The sequence below is a fragment of the Microcaecilia unicolor genome, chromosome 10 (genome assembly GCF_901765095.1).
Source record: "Microcaecilia unicolor chromosome 10, aMicUni1.1, whole genome shotgun sequence".
Lineage (NCBI taxonomy): Eukaryota > Metazoa > Chordata > Amphibia > Gymnophiona > Siphonopidae > Microcaecilia > Microcaecilia unicolor.
Window position 1 is genome coordinate 126,972,570 of NC_044040.1, and position 23,734 is coordinate 126,996,303.

General features: G+C 46.1%; 1 protein-coding gene across 1 annotated transcript in view; it reads left to right on the top strand.

Moving 5' to 3' along the window:
- The window catches only part of KLHL6 (kelch like family member 6), a 453,247-nt gene extending 430,930 nt beyond the window's left edge, over window positions 1-22,317 (top strand). The window contains 1 exon segment of the mRNA XM_030216961.1: window positions 22,016-22,317. Coding sequence (XP_030072821.1) covers window positions 22,016-22,317 — 302 coding nt within the window.
- Window positions 22,318-23,734: the final 1,417 nt, after the last annotated feature.

The following is a 23,734-nucleotide window of genomic DNA, read 5'->3' on the forward strand; positions in this document are numbered from 1 at the left end:
GTTGTTGATATTTAGAAAATTGTTGAAAAGGTTTGCAAAAATTGGACCCAATTTTCAATAGCCTTTGAACCAGGGTCTTAGGTCTCTCTTTTCCTTCCACTGTAGTCTATAGTGTTCTTTAGTGAGTTCAAACCTATCCTTGACCACTTGTTTTACTACCTCATAGTTCTAGCTGTGGTCTGGGGGAAAGCAATATAAACTTATAAGACCAGGCCTGTAAGAGAAGAGGCTAATTGTTTCTTTGGCCACTCGTACAAAAGTAGTCATAAGAATCAGGATCATCTTGATTACCTATCTTGCCAAGTACAACAGTCCCCATATCAAATAATCCTGTCTCATCCTCTTGAGTTCCCTCATTGCCAGTAGGTCTAGCTCTTGCTGCAATGTCTCTTTCCAACAATCACTCTGTAGCTTGCAGTTGTCCCTGCAACAACTACAACAATGGTCTCTGCTGTTGTATATCCACTTCAATGGCATGATAGAGCATCTTTTGATATTCCCCCTGTTGCTTCTGCATCTGGAGTGTCATCCATGGGAGTGCCTCCTTTGGCTCCACGATGTCCAGCCATACCTGGAATAGAACAAAGAAGAATAAACAAGTGCAGTGCTTCCAAAAAAGTGCTTCTTTCTGGTCAGAGACAAGTGCACCTAACCTGTACCACCCTAAGAGGATCTTTTTTTACTAAAGCTTAGCTCAAGTTATCTGCAGCATGGCCCATTTTATTCCTATGGGTCCTGCTGCAGATAACTTGAGCTAAGCTTTAGTAAAAGATCCCCTTAGTTTAAATGTCTCGCTTAAAGTTTCCTCTAGGTACTTTTACCTGAACGAACCAGTGAGTTCAGCCTCTACGGATATATGAAGCCATTCCCTCCAATGGCTTGCCTAAGATTCCATCTTTGCTGCAGCTTTTCACCTCGCTGCCAGAACGCTGCTATGCTATCACAAATTTTAAAATACAGTGTCATCCTATCTAGAGAGGATTGAGTGTGGAAGTTCACTTCACCCCATCTGACGTCACCTGCAGCGCTCTTTTTGAGTGTAGCGCCCAGCTGAGCTTTATTCCATTTTTGCTCCAGCTTTTCATTTCACTGCCAGAACGCTGCTATCACAGACTTTAAAGGACAGTGTCGTCCTATCCAGAGAGGATCGAGCATGGGAGTTCGCTCCGCCTCTCATGCCACCTGCAGCGCTCTTTCTTTGAATGTAGTGCCCAGAGGCATGCTGCCGCTCAGTGCATTGCTTAAGGAACAAAGTGTGCGCCTTTGTGCAGCGACTGGTGCTGGGCTGTGTTAGTGTACTGAAGATTTATTACCTTTATAATTGGTATAGTTTTGTTTATGGTAGCCTAATTTGTTTTAGGGACTCAGTAGAGTTTACAGCTTGTTTTTTTTTTTTTTTAAATCATATAATGGCCTCTGTGGCTAGGACTCTCTCCTTTAAGATGTTGTTTGTTTTCTAACTTCTGGTTTGTTTGGCACAGCTTTTTCTCATTATGGGAAACTATTCCTGTACGTGTTTCTGTGGGAAGATATTATAAGATTCACATTAGGAATTCTGTTAATACTGTTGATCTAATCTGGTAGATTGTTCAGTTTATATGCAAAAAGGTATTCCGAGTTTCTATACAGCAAGGAATGAAAAACCATCTGGCTTTACAGAAGAACTAGAAATGCATTTTGAAGGAGTTTGATTAGGGTGAAATATTTAAATATAGCCTAGTCATCTTTTACTCCTGTTCCCTTTTATTATATCAATGCTAGATCTGTTATTAACAAAACTCAATTGATTCTGATTTTTTTTTTAGAGGAGAGACAGGCTTTGTAACAATTACAGTCATGGATTCCAGTGATCCTAGATTGAATGAGCTTTGTCTGGCTGGATATAGAATTGTGCACCTTCCTAGAATAGACAAGCGTGGTGGAGGTTTACTTTTAATATATAAAAGTTTTTGTGAATCAAAGTTTTGGACTCATAGTTCAGCACAATTGGAAATTGTATCTTGTGAGATAACTACTGATATCTTCTGTACTCCACTTTGTTTGACTATATTTTATTGCCCTCCTGGAAAATGGAATTCAATTAGAGATCTTTTCTATGATTTTATGTTGAAAAATTCTGTTGGTTATCATAGTAGTTTATTGGTTGGGAATATAAATTTGCATATGGAGGACAAACCTGCTGCAGCAGTTAAGGATTTTCTTGATTTTTTAGATTCTATGGCTCTGACTTTTACTAAGTTTAATTGTTCTCATGAAAAAGGTAATCTACTAGATGTGATAGCATCTTCTTACATGATTTCTTTATTGAAGAAACTGCATGTGCTTATGTGCCTTGGTCCAATCATTTTTATTTGATTTAACTTTATATTGAGGAAAACCCCTCCCTGTTATTAAGTCAGCTATTTCTAAAAGGGGAAAAGTTGATGCTGCTGTTTTTTTGGAATAGGATGGATATGCTCATATCTGATAATATTGCTGAGGAAAATATTTCTTTGGTTTATTGGGATTTTGTTACAGCTCAAGTATTGGATAGATTGCTCCATTAAAAAATATGTGTAAAATTGTAAGGAAGTCAGATAAACGGTTTACAAATTAACTTTTGTTAATAAAAAATGTAAGAAGTTAGAGAGGTTATGGAAGACGAATCCTACTGTTTATAATAGGCAGAATTGGAGGCTAAAAGTTAATTTTTATAAACAACTTTTAGTAAAAACAAAAAGAGTATTTTTCTAAGTTGGTGGATCCAGATAGACCAGATACATCTACATTGGGCAAATTGGTTCATTCAGATCTGCCTTGGATTTTGGCTGTTTAAGGAGAAGATATGTTCTATTCGAAATAGCTTACCAGACACACAAGATATTGTTTCTTATCTGAATACTAGAGACAGAAATTTTCCATCTGATTGGTTATGGGATGTTCTGGAAACAATAACAGTGATGGATGTCACTAGGTTACTAAAAAAGTTTGCATTTTCCCATTGTTTATTGGATAGCAGTCCTTCTTATTTAATGATGTGTCCCAGTGTCACGATTGTGGTCGTGACCCCTCTCAGACTCACCTTATTTCCGGTGGTCAGCTTCTGAGCTGGCTTCTGTCTGTCCTTCCTGAGTTAGTTCTGTCTCTGTCTCTGGCTGCTTCCAGCATGGCTCTGATTACTCCACTATACTGCACCTGTGTGTATTAAGTCTCTCTGTGCTTCAGTATGCTTTCTACCTGTGTCTTGGTTTGTGTTCCTCTTGCCATCTGGTGGCCAGAACCGGTGGCTGCCATAGACTTTCCAGACTTTCTTTCTGGTCTGGTCCCGAGCTTCAGCCCCAGCCACTTCTCCCTGTCCCCTTTTCAGCCCCCAGTCTGCACAGTTTCAGCCCCTGCCCCTTTTCAGCCCCCCAGTTCCAGTACTAGCTTCCTTATCACCCCTACCCTTCTTTTCAGCCCCCAGTTCCAGCCCCCTTCATCCACATGCCTTGCATTAGGAACCCCCTTTTTAGCCCCAGCCCCATTTTCTCACCAGCCCCAGGCATGGCCCCCATTTTCTTGCATGGCCCCTTCTCAGACCCCAGTCTGATATTCTGGGGTCCAGATATTCCAGCCCTCCAGACTTGGTTTGAAGTTTGACAGCTAGCCTCACCCGTAGCTGCCTCATGATTCCTGCAGCTGAGTTTCAGCTGCTGATGGGTTTATTACCACCTGGAACCTTCTGAGTTGGCCTTTGCATCGTCTAAGGTCCCTGGTCTGTTGGTGCTTTGTTGCACTTCTGCCTAGTCTGGTTTCTTGTTTAGTTCCTTGTCTATTTCTAGTTATCTGTGTGTAGCTTAGGTTTATTTGCTTACTTCCCTAGTCTTGTTTCTGGTCTGTATTCCTTGTCTAGTTTCTGTATGTCTGTGTCTCTTACTTAGTGGCTGCTCTGCAGCTTTCAGTCCTGTCTCTTGTCTGTCAGTATTTGTACCCTGTTTTAGTGGCTGCTCTGCAGCTTTCAGTCTTGTCTCTTGTCTGTCAGTATTTGGACCCTATTTCAGTGGCTGCGTGGCAGCTTTCAGTTCCTGTCCTTTAGTTTGTCCATTTCCTGCTTTGTGTAGTATTGTCTGTCTGTGAGTCCTAGCCCAGTTTCCTGCCTTGCTGCCCATGTATATTCCTTTCCCCTCTGACCCTCAGTCCCTGTTCAGCCTAGTTGGTATCCAGTGCCTGCCCTGTCCGGCAGTGGCGTACTAAGGGGGGGGGCAGTCCACCCCGGGTGTCAGTGGGTGGGGGGTGCTCCATTCCCAGCCCGCTACTCTTCTCCTGCCACCACTCTGCCTTTCAAGAAAAATCAGTGAAACAGCATCGCAGGCAGCGCCTCGCGTCTGCCCTACTTGTAAAAAAAAGCGAATCTCCTTCTTGTCTTGACGTCTTCGTCGGACCTTCCCTTACTATGTCCTGCCCTCCTCTGAGGTAACTTCCTATTTCCGCGAGGCAGGACATAGTAAGGGAAGGCCCGACGAAGATGTCAAGATGAGGAGAAGGAGATTTGCTTTTTTTTACAAGTAGGGCAGAAGCGAGGCGCTGCCTGCCACGCTGCTTCGCCGATTTTTCTTGAAAGGCAGGGTGGTGGCAGGAGAAGAGGGCTGTCTTCTCTCGACGGAGCTGGTGGTCGGGGGGGGTTCAGATGGGAGAAGGGGAGTGTCAGATGGGAGAATGGGACTGAGGTGGGGAGGGGGGTCTCAGGGGAGAAGGGGACTGGGGTGGGGGTCTCAGAGGGGAGAAGGGAAGGGGAGGGGGTGTTCAAAGGGGAGAAGGGGACTGGAACTGGGGTCTGAGAAGGGGCCATGCAAGAAAATGGGGGCCATGCCTGGGGCTGGTGAGAAAATGGGGCTGGGGCTAAAAAGGGGGTCCCTAATGCAAGGCATGTGGATGAAGGGGGCTGGAACTGGGGGCTGAAAAGAAGGGTAGGGGTGATAAGGAAGCTAGTACTGGAACTGGGGGGCTGAAAAGGGGCAGGGGCTGAAACTGTGCAGACTGGGGGCTGAAAAGGGGACAGGGAGAAGTGGCTGGGGCTGAAGCTCGGGACTGGTGAGAGAAAAGGGCTGGGGCTGAAACTGCGGACTGGTGGGATAGTGGGACTGAAAAGGGGGGGCAGGTGGTATAAGGGGGCTGGAACTGGGGGCTGAAAAAAGGGGCAGAGAGAGAGAGAGAGAGGGGACAGATACTGGATGGATGGGGGAGCGAGAGGGAGGGCAGACCCTGGATGGATGGGAGAGGGAGGGCAAATGGTGGATTGAAGGGGCAGAGAGAAAGGGCAGACAGTGGAGTGGATGGAAGGGATAGAAAGGGCAGACAATGAATGAAGGGGGAGAGAGAGGGCAGACGGGCAGATGGTGGATGGAAGGGGGAGAGATAGAGGGCAGATGTGGATGGAAGGAGCAGGGAGAGAGGGCAGTCATTGGATGGAGGGGACAGCAGAGAGGGCAGACACTGGATGGCAGAGAGAGAATGAAGACAGATGCTGGATGGAAGGAAGACAGTGAAAAGAAGATGAGGAAAGCAGAAACCAGAGACAACAAACTGTAAATAAAATATATATTTTTGTTTTTTTGCTTTAGGATAAAGTAGTATTGTAGCTGTGTTAATAAATGTGTATAATAGAACATGTAAACAAGGTAATCTTTTTATTGGACTAATTTTAATACATTTTGACTAACTTTTGGAGAACAAAACCCCCTTCCTCAGGTCAGGATAGGATACTGTAACAGCACTATACTGTATTGACCTGAGGACGGAGGTTTTGGCCTCTGAAAGCCAGGGCCGTGCCTAGGGTCTCTGGCGCCCCCCTGCAGACTATCAGTTGGTGCCCCCCCCCCCCCCCCCCCGGTGAAAATGATCACTCACCACTTGCCACACTGACAGGAATTGTCAGCAATATTCTTAGAAACAAATTGCTATACATTGCAAAATAAGACAGCAGATGTAAATTCTCAAAGTGGACATATTCCAAACACTAAAGTGAAAATAAAATGATTTTTTTCTACCTTTGTTGTCTGGTGACTTTCTTTTTCTGATCATGCTGGCCCAGTATCTGATTCTGCTGCTATCTGTCCTCTTAACTCCATTTCCAGGGCTTCCTTTCCATTTATTTATTTCCTTTCCTCCTTTCTTCTTCATTTCTGGTCCTCAGCTTCTGCCTATTTTGTTCATCCATGTGCAGTTTTTCTCCTCTCTTCCTTTTCCCTCATTTCATCTCCTTCATCTCTTTTCCCTCCCCTTTATGTCCAGCAATTTCTCCTCTCTCCCTGAGCCCTGCCCTCCCAATCCATGCCCATCTGTCCCCTGCCCCCTCCATTCATCCCTATCCAGCAATTCCCCTCTCTCCCTGAGCCCTACCCTCCCATCCATCCATGCCCATCTGTCCCTTGCCCCCTCCATTCATCCCTGACCCTATCCAGCAATTCCCCTCTCTCTGCCTGAGCCCTGCGCTCCCAATCCATGCCAATCCATGCTCCTCTGTCCCCTGCCCCCTCCATTCATCCCTATCCAGCAATTCCCCTCTCTCCCTGAGCCCTGCCCTGCAATCCATATCCATCCATGCCCATCTGTCCCCTGCCCCCTCCATTCATCCCTATCCAGCAATTCCCCTCTCTCCCTGAGCCCTGCCCTGCAATCCATATCCATCCATGCCCATCTGTCCCTTGCCCCCTCCATTCATCCCTGACCCTATCCAGCAATTCCCCTCTCTCCCTGAGCCCTGCCCTGCAATCCATATCCATCCATGCTCATCTGTCCCCTGCCCTCTCCATTCATCCCTATCCAGCAATTCCCCTCTCTCCCTGAGCCCTACCCTCCCATCCATCCATGCCCATCTGTCCCTTGCCCCCTCCATTCATCCCTGACCCTATCCAGCAATTCCCCTCTCTCCCTTCCATGAACCCTGCCCTCGCATGCTCCTCTTTCCCCTGCCCTCCCGCTCCCATGTCCCAACTGCCCGCCCTCTTCTCCCCCCCCCCCCCTTCCAACATCCCTTTCAGAGTTGCCAACTCTGTAGTTTTCATGCAGAATTGAGTGGCTGTGGCTCTTTTAAACTTGCCACAGGCAGTTTTCTCCAGTCGTGGGTTTCTTTTTGTGGGCAGTTTTTTGCCGCGCTGGTTGTTCCTTCCCCCCTCCCCCAGCTCCTCAGGCAGCTGTTTTGAGTGTCAGGCTATTTTTGGGCTACTTTTGGCCCCGAATTGGGCCGGGGAATTTTCAGACATCCGGCAACTATTCCCTTTCTTTTTTTTTTTTCTTTTAATTTTACCTCCGTGACCATCCGGCAGCAAGGCGTCAGTGCAGGAGGCGGCGCTCCCGACGTGTCTAGCCTTCCCCTTTACTCATGTTCCGCCTTCTTCTGACGTCAAGAAAATGACGTCAGAAGAAGGCGGAACATGAGCGAAGGGGAAGGCTAGACCGGGAGCGCCACCTCCTGCACTGACGCTGCGCTGCCGGACGGAGGTCAAATTAAAAGGATTAAAAAAGGAAAGGGATCTTGCTGCAGGAGAGAAGAGAGTGCGAGCAGTTGGGCAATGGGAGTGGGAGGGCGAGGAGGTAAGCATGGTACGGCGGCGCCCCCCAAATGACGGCGCCCCCCTGCCATGCTTACCTCGCTTACCGTATTGGCACGGCCCTGCTGAAAGCTAAATGTGTTAGTCCAATAAAATGGTATTATTTTATTTTCTATATTTGTTTAATTTCTATTTGTTAATTTGTAAAGTGGTGATTGGTACTTGCTAGTTTTTTCAAATTTACATCTGCTGTCTTTATATTTTACACAGTACCAGGGGACATTTTCTGTTTCTGTGGTGTTGCATTGTATGCAGAGTCTGGCATCTTGGGGGTTCAGTTTAATTTTTGTCTAAATAGAAAGTTTATTATTACTTATTCTATAGTGGATTAGGGTGTATCTGTGTTTGTGAAAAAGACATGGCTTTCAGTTGGCATCGACTGTGCAGGATCTACGATCTGTACTATTCTGTCTGGTTTCATTTTACAATAGGTGAATTGATGTTCTAGTGCTCACTGTAGTGTTTAAGATGCTTTCCTTTTCCTTGTGTGACTCGTAGAAATGACTGCTTATGGTTTGGTAGAATTGCTCTATAGGTCCTGAGTGTTTTGTATTCTCGGCATGCCTAGTACTGGATTTTGGAGGGGGGGTGTTAAAAAATGACTGGCCCCGGGTGTCAACTACCCTAGGTACGCCACTGCTGTCCAGTAAGTCCTGCAGGCCGCTGCACCCAGGGGCTCAACTCCTGGGGAAGGCGGTCAAGTGCAGGTGAAGTCTAGCTGTTTCTGTCAGAGTTCTGCCTTGTCTCTAGTGTGGGGTGGTTTTGCCTGCCACTGCTGCTCCACGGCAGTGGCCCAAGGGCTCACGAACCTAGTTTCTGCCTTGAAAGCCTGACACCCAGTTCTAGTTTTGTATGTGTTCTTACCAACTGGATAATAAGCAGTTCAAACTTTGTAGATTATCTCTTTCACATGGTAGTATTGTTCTGACCCTGATACTAAAGAACTCTAGAGGTAATGTGTCAGATGTGACAAACTACAGACCATTGGTTTCCATCCCACTGTTCATTAAGGTGATGGAGGGATGGGTTACCAAAAGGTTGAATTGCTTTTTGGATAAGTTTCAAATATTACGTAGATCAGGTTTTTGCCAAGGCTTTAGCACAGAGACTGTGGTCTGCTCTTTGGTGATATCTGTCAGAAGCTACTGAGTAAAGGTCAAAGTTCTATTATAGTTCAGTTTGACCTGTTTAGTGCTTTTGACCTAGTTGATCATGGTGTCTTGCTTTTGCTCCTAGACTCATTAGGGATTCAGGGTTTTGTTTTATCATGGTTTCAGGGCTTTTTAAATGAGATCATATAAGGTAAAGATGCAAGGTGAACTTTCTGACTCTTGGGATGCATTGTGTGGGGTCCATCAAGGGTCCCCTTCTTCACCTTCACTGTTTAACATTCTAATGAAACCTTTAGCAGCTCACCTAGACCTTCTACAGGGATTAGTTATTAGGGATACCTGATCCTGATCCTCCAGAAGAGAGTAACAGTGAAGTTGCTGCCACAAAACAGTCCTTGTCAGGAAAAGAACGTGAAAGCTGAATGCTGCAGGAGATAGAACCCATCCAGAGTCTCGTTTTATTTTTTATTTATTTTAATTTCTTATATACTACCTGGAAGCCCAAACACTGAAGCAGTTTCCAGTAAGTATTTACAATCTGAGTTTGTACCTGAAGCAATGGACTGTTAAGTGACTTGCCTGAGATTACAAAGAGCTGAAGTGGGATTTGAACTGCTCTCCCCTAGTTCTCAAGCTGCTGCTTATCAACTTTCTTGTACTAAAGGGAAAACAAGCACTAGAGAACATAGAGTCATCAAGGAGTGATAAAGTAAATACAAAGGGAGTCAGAGCACAGAAGAAAAAAAAAAAGAAGAAAGAGGAATATGGAGTTACAGTTTTGCCCACTGGGCCACTACCTAGAAAAGGAGGTAAAGATTTCTGAGGTACTATAAGGAGGATTTCTACCAATATCCAGCCTTTGAATAAGTGTGAAAGATGCTTGAGTTAGAGGTGGAAATTACTGCTCAGAGGAGACCAAGAATTATCAATTCAGCAAACCTGTTTGATTCTTTTTGGAACTACTTCACTTTGTTATTTTGGACTGTTAGTCTTGTTTTGTATATACTTGTACATTACTAAAATGCCCATTAGTTTTAATATAATTAAGTATGGTCTCTCAGTAACTTTTTGCATTTGATTTCTTGTGCCTAACTATTAATAATGAACTTTGTTAAGTTCACTATCAGGACCCTCAACAATCTGTGTATTGTAGGAAAGAAGTATGAGCGTACTAATCCTCAGCCCTGGATGACCCCTTGCATCCGATACCTTTGCTCCTGCACCCGATCTGCTGAACGCCTTTGGAGGAAATCTCGCACCCATTCCGACTTCATTCACTACAAATTCATGCTATCCTCCTTACAGTCCTCCCTATTCCTTGCCAAACAGAACTGTTATACCCAATTGACTAATTATCTCGGTTCCAACCCACATCGTCTCTTCGCCACCCTTAACTCCCTCCTTAAAGTGCCCTCCGCTCCCACCCACCCTCACTCTCTCCTCAATCACTCGCGGACTACTTCCCCGACAAGGTGCAGAAGATAAACCTCAAATTCACTACCAAGCCACCTCCTCATCTTCACTCCTTAACCCACTCCTTCAACCAACCAACCCTGGCCTTCTTCTCCTTCTTCCCTGATATCACTGAAGCGGAAATTGCCCACCTTCTTTCTTCCTCGAAGTGCACCACCTGTTCCTCTGATCCCATCCCCACCAATCTACTTAACCCCATCTCTCCTACAGTTAACCCCTCCATCTGTCATATCCTCAACCTCTCTCTCTCCACTGCAACCATCCCTGACACCTTCAAGCATGCTGTAGTCAAACCACTTCTCAAAAAACCATCACTGGACCCCACCTGTCCCTCCAACTACCACCCCATCTCTCTCCTACCCTTCCTCTCCAAGATATTTGAACGCGCTGTCCATAGCCGCTGCCTCGATTTTCTCTCCTCTCAGGACATCCTCGATCCGCTTCAATCCGGCTTTCGCCCACTTCACTAGACAGAAACGGCACTCTCTAAAGTCTGTAATGACCTGCTCCTTGCCAAATCCAAAGGTCACTACTCCATCCTCATCCTCCTCGACCTATCCGCCGCTTTCGACACTGTCAATCATAATCTACTTCTCGACACACTATCCTCATTTGGGTTCCAAGGCTCCGTCCTCTCCTGGCTCTCTTCCTATCTCTTCCAACGTACCTTCAGAGTATATTCTCATGGATCTTCCTCCACCCCCATCCCACTCTCTGTTGGCGTTCCTCAAGGATCTGTCCTTGGACCCCTTCTTTTCTCGATCTACTCCTCTTCCCTGGGCTCGTTGATCTCATCTCATGGCTTCCAATACCATCTTTATGCTGATGATACCCAGCTCTATCTCTCCACACCTGACATCATGGTGGAAACTCAGGCCAACGTTTCGGCCTGCCTATCAGACATCGCTGCCTGGATGTCCAACCGTCATCTGAAACTGAACATGGCAAAGACCGAGCTCATTGTCTTTCCACCCAAACCCTCTTCTCCTCTTCCTCCACTCTCCATTTCTGTTGACAACACCCTCATCCTCCCCGTTTCATCTGCCCGCAACCTCGGAGTCATCTTCGACTCCTCCCTCTCCTTCTCTGCCCATATCCAGCAGACAGCCAAGACCTGTTGATTCTTTCTCTATAATATTAGCAAAATTCGCCTGTTTCTCTCTGAACAGACCACCCGAACCGTCATCCACTCGCTCGTTACCTCTCGCCTTGACTATTGCAACCTACTACTCACTGGCCTCCCACTTAACCATCTATCCCCCCTTCAATCCGTCCAGAATTCCGTTGCGCGTCTTATCTTCCGCATGGACCAATGTACTCACATCACCCATCTCCTAGTCTCTTCACTGGCTCCCGATCAGATACCATATACAGTTCAAGCTTCTCCTACTAACCTACAAATGCACTCAATCTGCAGCCCCTCATTACCTCTCTACCCTCATCTCCCCATACGTTCCTACCCGTAACCTCCGCTCACAGGACAAATCCCTCCTATCAGTACCCTTCTCCACCACCGCCAACTCCAGACTCTGCCCCTTCTGCCTCGCCTCACCCTATGCTTGGAATAAACTTCCTGAACCCATACGCCACGCGTCCTCTCTGCCCATCTTCAAATCCTTACTCAAAGCCCACCTCTTCACTGTAGCTTTCGGCACTTAACCACTTACCTCTATTCAGGAAACCTACACTCCCCCATTTGATTGACTGCTTACCTGTCCTTTAGACTGACTGCTTACCTGTCCTTTAGATTGTAAGCTCTTTTGAGCAGGGACTGTCCTTCCTCGTTTAAATTGTACAGCGCTGCATAACCCTAGTAGCGCTTTAGAAATGTTAAGTAGTAGTAGTAGTAGTAGAATTATATATTTTTTGGCTACAGACCCGACTAATATTATCACTAGCCTCTGGGGTATCACTCAGCCCTACCAATCTGAGAAGTCTGCTATAGTTATTCTTGGCTGTGTTGGCCTTAAGGCAATGCCTTTTGCTTATGGAAGCACTGGTGGGCTGTTACAGCCCCTTGTCCTGTACTACATGAGTGCAAGGACACTGTCTCTATCTCACCCTGTCTCCAAATAATATCTTACTCGAAATGGCGTTATTAACAAAAGTCTTTTCAGAAACCTATAGTATAAACTCTAGACCTTTTCACAGGTATCCGGCCACCTATATAAAAGATGCAACTTCAATAGAGGATTTTTTAGATAACTCTTCAATAGCATTCAATAGCATTTAGTTCCTCTCACCAATTGACCTCAGCGATGTTCATTGCCAATGATAACTGTTTTATATGGCAATGTTAACAACATCCATCATCTTCATAGGTCAGCTACAGCGTAATTAAGCTTTCACAATCACTTTATAATTTAATTGTTTAACTTATCTTTTTTATCTCTTTTAATTCCGTTTTTCATTGGACCCAGGGGTTATGTTGTCCGACATATGTTTCGCTCAAACCTGAGCTGCCTCAAGGACAGTCCCCCATAAAATGAACAATTTAATTAGTATATTTAATCCATTGCTTAGAACCTATACAATTTAACGCAACATAAGCAAGGAGAGAACTCACCCTGAGAACATCTTTCAGCGCCAGCTCTGCATTAGTTTTGATCAGCAAAGATGGCGACAGCGATTCTCATTTAGATTTAAATACCATCTAAGCAATGACGTAGATAGTCCCTCCCCCTGACCTCCTATTGGATCTGAGCTAAATCAGCGATGCCCATTCGAGCTCCGCATTCAATCCATTCGGAACAACTGATTGCAATGAATAGATATACCATTGTTCCCTAAAATTAAGTAGTTTACTGACTGAACCACCCTCCTTCCTTAACTCGATCTGCTCAATAATCCTCCATCTGATATTCTCTATACTGTGTTCCTTCTGCAGCCAATGCTCCACCAAAGGGGCTTTGTCAGGTTCTCAGGTTCAGAGCCCGCGGGGCCGGGCTCTGGAGCAAACGTGAGCCCTTGGGCTGCTGCCGAGGAGCGACAGCAGCAGGCAAAACCCACCAACCAACACTGGGCAAGCACACCAGCAGCGACTGCAGGCACTGCCCAGCGAACCGGAACACATGGACTGGAATCCCCCGGACTGGAGGACACAGGACTGGAACACACACCGGACCGGAACACACTGGACTGGAGCACACTGGACTGGTCTGCACAGCTTCACCTGTGCTTAGCTACTAAGCCCCCCAGGAGTTGAGCTCCTAGGTTCGAGTAGCCGACAGGACTTACTGGATACCAGATGACATAGGGACCAGGAATGGAAACAGAAGTGCTCCTAAACCTAAACTGATCTACGTGCTCCCAAGCCCTAAACCAGCAGGAGTGTTCCTAACAGTAAACTGACAAAAGGACTTCCTAAGCCCTATACTAAACAGGAGCTCCTAAGCCCTGCTCAAGAAAGGGACTTCCTAAGCCCTAAACTAACAGAGCAGGGAACTAAACACAAAGCTAACACAGGTGCTACTAAGCACCAAGCTACAAGCAGAGCTTTACACTAATAAGCTAAACACAGAACTAACCAGCTACCTAAGCACTGCTCTAGCAAGCTAGAAACAACTAACAAGGTGCTTCCTAAGCACTACTCTGGCAAGCAACCAGAAGAGCTCCTAGCACTAAAAGGGAAGACAGGGGAGCCACAAGGAAAAAGCAGTGAAGCTAACACAAGCTAAAAGTGCTTCTAAAGCACCAAACACCAACAGCAAAGACTGCAATGCTCCCAATAGCACAAACACCAGAAGTACTTCTAGCAGCAAACTCTGCAGTGTTCCTAACACCACCAAACCCTGAAGTACTTCTATCAGCAACAGAGCTTCCAAAGCCCTGCACACAGCAATGCTTCCAAAACCAAAAGCAGGGGAACCATAAGGGAAAAGCAGGAAAGCTAAACACACAGCCACCAGTGCACACTGCACTAACACTAACCTGGACCTTAGCAAAAGCAAGCAGGGAAACTAGACACAAAGTCAGAAGTGCACACTGCACCACCCTACCTAAAGCAAACACCACTGTTGCAAAAGGCTCTGAAGGAAACAACACCACTTCCTTATCAAGGCCCTCCCTGATGATGTCACACTTCCTAGACCTAGGCAAAAGCACACTGACCCAGAGAGGCCCAACCCACACCAATGCAAAACCGTGAAACACTTGAAGCCAGTACACCCAAAGAGAGTTAGAGCAACTCAGACTACCCACACAGGTGCAGTATAGTGAAACAATTAGAGCCCTGCTGCTGGAAGCTGCCAGCACAGAGAGACAGAACCAGCTCAGAAAGGACAGACAAAGAAACAGAAGCCAGCTAAGAAGCTGACTCCCAGGAAAGAGGTAAGTTTGAGAGGGGTTCAGACCCCAATCATAACAGCACCTCCCCCTCAAGGCTCCCGTGTCCCCACGGGAGCCCCAGGTCTCAAAAGACAATTTAGGTCTCCATGGGTAGCTGTGATGAAATCTCCCAATGGGTTTCACAACATAAATCTGGATGGCTGGGCAGGAAGTAACTAGTACATCTGGAACTTGGAAACCAGAGTGGCTTTGGCCGCCACGAGGCTCTTTAGTACGGCAGCTAGGCAGGATCAGAGTCTTGGATGCAACAAGCGGAGTTCTATTCAACAGGAACCATCTCCTGAAGGAGTCCACAACTTCCTTGACTTCCTGGCACTCCACTGTAGCAGCCAGAACTGGGCTAGAGCCCACACCCATCCTGGAATCTGAAGCCAGACAGGAACTCGAACTGGACTTCAGACTAGACCTTGCCCCTTGGCTGGAGCTGGAACTCAGAAGGAGTTCAACATCTTGGCTGAAATGGGAACTCGGAGTAGAATCAGCATCTTGCCTGAGACTGCAACCTGGTCCAGCCTCAGCATCTTGGCCGGAACTGCCACTCGACCCGGACTCAGCCTCTTGACCGGGACTGCAACTTGACCCAGACTCAGCATCTTGCCTGGGACTGGAAATCCAACTTGACCCGGACTCAGCATCTTGGCTGGGACTGGAACTCCAACTCTCACCGGACTCAACATCTTGACCGGAGTTGCAACTTGACCCGGACTCAGCATCTTGCCTGGAACTGGAACTCCAACTTGGCCCGGACTCGGCATCTTGGCCGGGACTGCAACTTGACCCAGACTCAGCATCTTGCCTGGGACTGGAACTCCAACTTGACCCGGACTCAGCATCTTGGCCGGGACGGCAACTCTCACCAGACTCAGCATCTTGGCCGGGACTGTAACTTGACCCGGACTCTGCATCTTGCCCGGGATTTGGCATCTCGGCTGAACTCTGCACTCGGTGCAGACTCAGCACTCATCGTGGACTCGTCATCTTGGCTGGGCTCTGCACTCGGTGTAGACTCAGCACTCATCGTGGACTCATTGTCTCGGCTGGACTCTGTACTCAGTGCAGACTCAGCACTCATCGTGGACTCAGTATCTCGGCTGGCCGCTACACTCAGTGCAGACTCAGCACTCATCATGGACTCATCACTCGGTGTAGACTCAGCATCCCGGCTGGGACTGCAACTCGATCCAGACTCAGCATCTTGACTGGAACTACAACTCGCTCCAGACTCAGCATCTTGACTGGAACTACAACTCGATCCAGCCTCAGCATCTTGACTGGAACTACAACTCGATCCAGACTCAGCATCTTGACTGCCAATGCTGCAACTCACTCCAGACTCAGCATCTTGACTGGAACTACAACTCGATCCAGACTCAGCATCTTGACTGGAACTACAACTCGACCCAGACTCAGCATCTTGACTGGAACTGCAACTCGACCCAGACTCAGCATCTTGACTGGAACTGCAACTCGATCCAGACTCAGCATCTTGACTGGAACTACCACTCGATCCAGACTCAGCATCTTGACTGGAACTACAACTCGATCCAGACTCCGCATCTTGACTGGAACTCCAACTCGATCCAGACTCAGCATCTTGACTGGAACTCCAACTCGATCCAGACTCAGCATCTTGACTGGAACTACAACTCGATCCAGACTCCGCATCTTGACTGGAACTCCAACTCGATCCAGACTCAGCATCTTGACTGGAACTACAACTCTCAGCATCTTGACTGGAACTCCAACTCGATCCAGACTCAGCATCTTGACTGGAACTCCAACTCGATCCAGACTCAGCATCTTGACTGGAACTCCAACTCGATCCAGACTCAGCACCTTGACTGGAACTCCAACTGTCAGCATCTTGACTGGAACTCCAACTCGATCCAGACTCAGCATCTTGACTGGAACTCCAACTCGATCCAGACTCAGCATCTTGACTGGAACTCCAACTCGATCCAGACTCAGCATCTTAACTGGAACTACAACTCAATCCAGACTCCACATCTTGACTGGAACTACAACTCAATCCAGACTCAGCATCTTGACTGGAACTACAACTCGATCCAGACTCAGCATCTTGACTGGAACTGCAACTCAATCCAGACTCAGCATCTTGGCTGCTACTGCTGTAACTTGCTCCGGACTCAGCATCTTGGCTGCTACTGTTGCAACTCGCTCCGGACTCAGCATCTTGGCTGCTACTGTTGCAACTCGCTCCGGACTCAGCATCTTGGCTGCCACTGCTGCAACTCGCTCCGGACTCAGCATCTTGGCTGTCATTGCTGCAACTCGCTCCGGACTCAGCATCTTGGCTGCCACTCGCTCCAGACTCAGCATCTTGGCTGGCAAAGCCCTTCAGGCTGGACTCAGAAGTTTGGCGGGAAAAATCAGGAAGCCACCTTCTTTCAGCTTGGGCTTCAGGAGTATCCCACAGGGCTGGATCCGAGAGAAGCTGGAAGCGATAAAAGAAGAGCTTGGTAGCAGGGTCAATAGCAGAAACTGGGTTCTCTTTGAACCCAAGCCAGGAGACACGCCTTCTCTCTGCTGCAGCTTCAGGAGTATTCTTCAAGGGTGGATCAGACAAAAGTGCAACCCGGTAATCCTGGAGTGTCAGAAATGGATCCAGATCAAAAATGGGGTTGGAACTGGGATCCAAACTGGTACTAGGAGGCCTGGTTTGAAGCGCCACTTGAACTGGACTCCGAGGCTTGCGTGGAGGCGCCATCTGGACTGGCACCGGAGGCTCGGTGAGAAGCCCCTCTCGGACTGGAATCAGAGGCTCGGCCAGCAGCGTCCCACGGACTGCACTCTGAAGCTTGACTGGAAGTGCTGCTCGGACTGGATTCAGAGGCGTGGCTGGGCGCTCTGCTTGAATGGGACTGGACCCCTGCTGGGCCCATAGCGTAGAATTCCCCAGACGTCTCCTCTCAGCGACAGCTTCAGGAGTATCCCACAAAGCTGGATTCAAGACAAGGCTGCGGCGATACTCTGAGAGCGTGATAAAAGGGTCCATATCTGAAACTGGGTTTTCAGCGATTCCAAGCCACCGGACACGTTTTCTCTCAGCTGCCGCTTCAGGGGTCTTCCTCAAAACAGGATGCGACAAAAGTTTCCCACGATACTGACGAAGAGTCATAGAAGGATCAAGAACAATGATGGAGCTGGACCCCAGCTGGGTCAGCTGGGCGGGGGTTCTTGCCGGGCTCATGGCCTTTGCAATCTGTCAGGTTCTCAGGTTCAGAGCCCGCGGGGCCGGGCTCTGGAGCAAACGTGAGCCCTTGGGCTGCTGCCGAGGAGCGACAGCAGCAGGCAAAACCCACCAACCAACACTGGGCAAGCACACCAGCAGCGACTGCAGGCACTGCCCAGCGAACCGGAACACATGGACTGGAATCCCCCGGACTGGAGGACACAGGACTGGAACACACACCGGACCGGAACACACTGGACTGGAGCACACCAGACTGGAACACACACCGGACCGGAACACACTGGACTGGAGCACACTGGACTGGTCCGCACAGCTTCACCTGTGCTTAGCTACTAAGCCCCCCAGGAGTTGAGCTCCTAGGTTCGAGTAGCCGACAGGACTTACTGGATACCGGATGACATAGGGACCAGGAATGGAAACAGAAGTGCTCCTAAACCTAAACTGATCTACGTGCTCCCAAGCCCTAAACCAGCAGGAGTGTTCCTAACAGTAAACTGACAAAAGGACTTCCTAAGCCCTATACTAAACAGGAGCTCCTAAGCCCTGCTCAAGAAAGGGACTTCCTAAGCCCTAAACTAACAGAGCAGGGAACTAAACACAAAGCTAACACAGGTGCTACTAAGCACCAAGCTACAAGCAGAGCTTTACACTAATAAGCTAAACACAGAACTAACCAGCTACCTAAGCACTGCTCTAGCAAGCTAGAAACAACTAACAAGGTGCTTCCTAAGCACTACTCTGGCAAGCAACCAGAAGAGCTCCTAGCACTAAAAGGGAAGACAGGGGAGCCACAAGGAAAAAGCAGTGAAGCTAACACATAAGCCAAAAGTGCTTCTAAAGCACCAAACACCAACAGCAAAGACTGCAATGCTCCCAATAGCACAAACACCAGAAGTACTTCTAGCAGCAAACTCTGCAGTGTTCCTAACACCACCAAACCCTGAAGTACTTCTATCAGCAACAGAGCTTCCAAAGCCCTGCACACAGCAATGCTTCCAAAACCAAAAGCAGGGGAACCATAAGGGAAAAGCAGGAAAGCTAAACACACAGCCACCAGTGCACACTGCACTAACACTAACCTGGACCTTAGCAAAAGCAAGCATGGAAACTAGAAACAAAGTCAGAAGTGCACACTGCACCACCCTACCTAAAGCAAACACCACTGTTGCAAAAGGCTCTGAAGGAAACAACACCACTTCCTTATCAAGGCCCTCCCTGATGATGTCACACTTCCTAGACCTAGGCAAAAGCACACTGACCCAGAGAGGCCCAACCCACACCAATGCAAAACCGTGAAACACTTGAAGCCAGTACACCCAAAGAGAGTTAGAGCAACTCAGACTACCCACACAGGTGCAGTATAGTGAAACAATTAGAGCCCTGCTGCTGGAAGCTGCCAGCACAGAGAGGCAGAACCAGCTCAGAAAGGACAGACAAAGAAACAGAAGCCAGCTAAGAAGCTGACTCCCAGGAAAGAGGTAAGTTTGAGAAGGGTTCAGACCCCAATCATAACAGGCTTGCATATTCTGGGTGTTAATGCGGGATTTATGTTCTGTGAGACGGACTTTAATAGAGTGAGCACTCCTCCCAATGTAAATAAGATCACAAGGACAAACTATAGCATAGACTATATTATTGGTATCACAATTGGTAAATGTCTTGGATCTCAACGTAATATTTTTCCACGGTACTAGCCAAAGATTGCCTATAATCGCTAATGAGCACCATTGGCAGTGCCCACAACTCATATGATTCCCACTGGTGATATTTATAGGAGGATCATAGAATTTATTATTGGCTAGCCGTTCACCTATCGATTTCCCTTTTGTATAAGATATTATCGGTACCTCAGAGAAGCAAGGGTACAGTTGAAGAATATGCCAATGAGTTTTTATAATTTGTGTTGTTTTTTGGCTAATAGATGAAAAAGGTAACACACATGTCAAACTATCTGCTTCTTCTCTGTTACTCTCCTTCAGCAGCCATAAATGATGGGCATATCTTGCTCGAGTATAAGCTTTCTTAATTGAACTCTCGGATAGCCTCTAGAAATAAATCTCATTTTTATTTCTTCTGATTGGCGCTTAAACTCCTCTATAGAAGAGCAGACCCTCCTAATTCTCAAAAATTGGCTGACCGGGAGATTAAATTTCAAATGATAAGGATGAAAGCTCCCAAATTGCAGAAAAGTATTTCTGCTCACTGGTTTACGATACAATGATGTCAATAATCTCTCCTCATCTTTATAGATCCATAGATCTAAAAATTCAATCGCTGTTTTACTCGATGACATAGTGAAGGATATATTCACATCAAGTGTGTTTAGCCATCTCACAAAGTCCAATAGAGATTGTTCAGACTCAGTCTATAGAAAGAAGACATCATCCAAGAAACGTTTCCATAGACGAACCGATTTGAAATGTTGGGAAAAATATATCATCTTGGATCCCATCTGAGCAATATATAAAGTGGCTACTGAAGGGGCTAGAGTAGCCCCCATTGCCACTCCTTGTGTCTGAAGGTAAAAATTATTGTCAAGCCAGAAATAATTATTACAGATCACTAATTCTGCCAGCCCCAAAATAAATTCAGATGATATCCGCTGGGATCCAGGTCATGCTTCCAATGTCTCTTTAATAATTTGTAAAGCTCCTGATTGAGAAATTTTTGTATATAGTGACACAATATCAAGTGTCACCAACCAAGTATCAGCAGTCACAGCCTCAACCAATTCTAGTTCTTTCAAAAAATGTGAGGAATCCTTGATATAAGATTTCATATCTGATACATGTTTCTTCAAAAACAAATCAACAAAAATAGAGAGCGGCTCTAGCACTGATGACCTAGTGGAGACAATTGGACGCCCAGGTGATAAATCAATCCGCTTGTGTATTTTCGGTAGAAAATAGATTTTAGGAGTTTGAGGATTATCTTCAATCAAAAATCTTCCCTCTTTAGCTGTTAGCATATTGATTTTCAATGCATCATTTACTAACTCCTTAATTCGAAGTTGTAACCCTTCCATAGGGTCCTCAGGTACCCTTCTATAAGCAACATGATCATTCAATTGTCTATTTGCCTCTTCTCGATAGCGTTGTTTATCCCAGATCACCGTTGCTCCTCCTTTATCTGCCCTCAATACAATAATTGATGGTTCATTTATCAGGCTCTTTAAAGCCAACCATTGCCCAGCTGTCAGATTGTTTTCAACCTTTACTTGATGATACCTTCTCTCTATTTCCTCTAGGTCCCTTAGGACCAAATCTCTAAATGTTGACACTACAGGATTTATAGGTCCAGGAGGATACCATCTGGATGGTGGTTTAACTATTGATATGTCAACCGAATTTGGATGATCCATAAAGAATATTTTGCATTGTAATTTTTGAAAAACTTTTTGTAGAGCTATTCTTAGACAAAACGGGTCATGACAGGTTGTAGGTACATAGCCGAGTCCTAGATCCAAAAGCTTTATTTGTTGATCACTCAACTCATATGATGACAAATTAACTATTGTTTCTGAGCTCTCAGACCTCAAGAGTCCCCCGATCAATATTGATCTTTTTGAACCTGTCACCATCTTTGCTGATCAAAACTAATGCAGAGCTGGTGCTGAAAGAAGTTCTCAGGGTGAGTTCTCTCCTTGCTTATGTTGCGTTAAATTGTATAGGTTCTAAGCAATGGATTAAATATACTAATTAAATTGTTTATTCTATAGGGGACTGTCCTTGAGGCAGCTCAGGTTTGAGCAAAACATATGTCGAACAACATAACCCCTGGGTCCGATGAAAAACGGAATTAAAAGAGATAAAAAAGATAAGTTAAACAATTAAATTATAAAGTGATTGTGAAAGCTTAATTACGCTGTAGCTGACCTATGAAGATGATGGATGTTGTTAACATTGCCATATAAAACAGTTATCGTTGGCAATGAACATCGCTGAGGTCAGTTGGTGAGAGGAACTAAATGTTATTGAACGCTATTGAAGAGTTATCTAAAAAATCCTCTATTGAAGTTGCATCTTTTATATAGGTGGCCAGATACCTGTGAAAAGGTCCAAATAATATCTCCCATGACTTCACACCCACTACCTAAGCATCTAGCTGGCAGATGGAGAGAAGGAAGGAAAGGATGAAGCAAGAATTAAGAAAGGGTAAGTAGGGGGAGGAAGAAGGAGAGAAGGATGAGATTGCATCCTGTCCATTATTCTGAACATGTTTGCTACAGACTCCATTTGTTATATATGTTTGCAACTCCTAGATAGAATAAATGCAGTATATTCATCTCAATTCTTTTTCAGTAGGTGTGATGAAAACGCTGTACTCTTACAGCCCCCTGGAAGACTCCTGGTGCCTGGTAACCCAATTCAGCCATGAGCGGGCAAGCTGTGGGATAGCAGCCTGCAGCAACAAACTCTTCATCACAGGAGGGCGAGATGAGAAAAATGAAGTCATTGCAACAGTTCTCTGCTGGGACACAGAGACTCAGAAACTGACTGAAGAATGTGTTTTACCCCGTGGTGTATCCCACCATGGAAGTGTCACCATAAGAAAATCCTACACACACATTTGCAGGGTGAATCCAGGGGCTGTCTCTGTATGACAGTAGCTGATTACATGCATGCAGTTGAGGGTAGGGTTACCATATGGCTCCAGAAAAAGGAGGACGGATTGAGCCAGCCGGGTTTTACTTCCATTGCTTTCAATGGAAGTAATTGAGCCAGCCGGGTTTTACTTCCATTGCTTTCAAGCAATGGAAGTAGAGGAGTGTGGTAGCCGTGTTAGTCCACTCTTAAGGTTATCAATAGAAGTCAAACAAAATAAAACATGGAAAAGAAAATAAGATGATACCTTTTCTATTGGACATAACTTAATACATTTCTTGATTAGCTTTCGAAGGTTGCCCTTCTTCGTCAGATCAGAAATAAGCAAATGTGCTAGCTGACAGTGTATATAAGTGAAAACATTCAAGCATTACTATGACAGTCTGACAGGGTGGGAGGATGGGGGTGGGTAGGAGGTATGCATGGGGACATCAAAGCATATCATTGATATTCTAACAGGATGGGTGTGGATAGGTGAGGGGTGGGGGTGATCAATGGAAGTAAATGGAAGTAATGGAGTAAAACCCGGCTGGCTCAATCAGTCCTCCTTTTTCTGGAGCCATATGGTAACCCTAGTTGAGGGTGACTGATTGTTGGTAGCTAAATTAGCCCCAGATATTCAGTGCCAGACCATATGTGGGCATTGGCCCTGAATATCCAGGGCTATTTTTTGTTGTCCTGGCTGCCAGAGCTTATGTGAGTTTTGGCCAATATTCAACCGGGTCCCACATAAGACAGCTATGCGGGCCATAACTGAATTTCAGCCAGGGCCTGCATAACTTTTTTCTTGTCCAAGCCTTCCTATTACCCTATGAAATAACCCCCCCTCCAATTCCTCTCCCACCCACTGAAAGAGACCCTCTCCTTCTGATCCCCCTCTCCCCAATGTCCCCTCCTTCAGCAGAGCTTGAATCCTCTCCAACCTTCTGGGCCTACCTGGGATCTCTGGTGGTCCAGTGGGGATGGTGGAGGCAGGAATGAAGCCCACTTATTCCTGCCCCTAGAGCTACCACAGCAATATGGCTGCCTCGACCTCTAGCAGCAGCCTCAAGGTACTTGAAATGCAAATTTAAATGTATTTTATAAACTCAAGTTCAATTCTCAGGCTTAATGTTTGGATTTCCAACTTACTTAGTGCAATGGCTGGGCCCCATCCCAAAAAACATTGTATATTACTGCCTTTTTAAACTAGCACTAGGTAAAAGTGAAGATTCTTATTTTTTACAAATTTATAGCTCATTGCCATAAACTTGAACAAAATTATTTGCTTCAACAACTGGTTGTATATGTGAACCAAATGAATAATAGTGTAAAGAAAACTTGTGCTTATGTTGTTGAGTTCAAAATAGGGACTCTATATAACTTGACTTGTATTTCACTGGGGAGGTGCAGTATTAAACTACCTAAAAGAGCCAA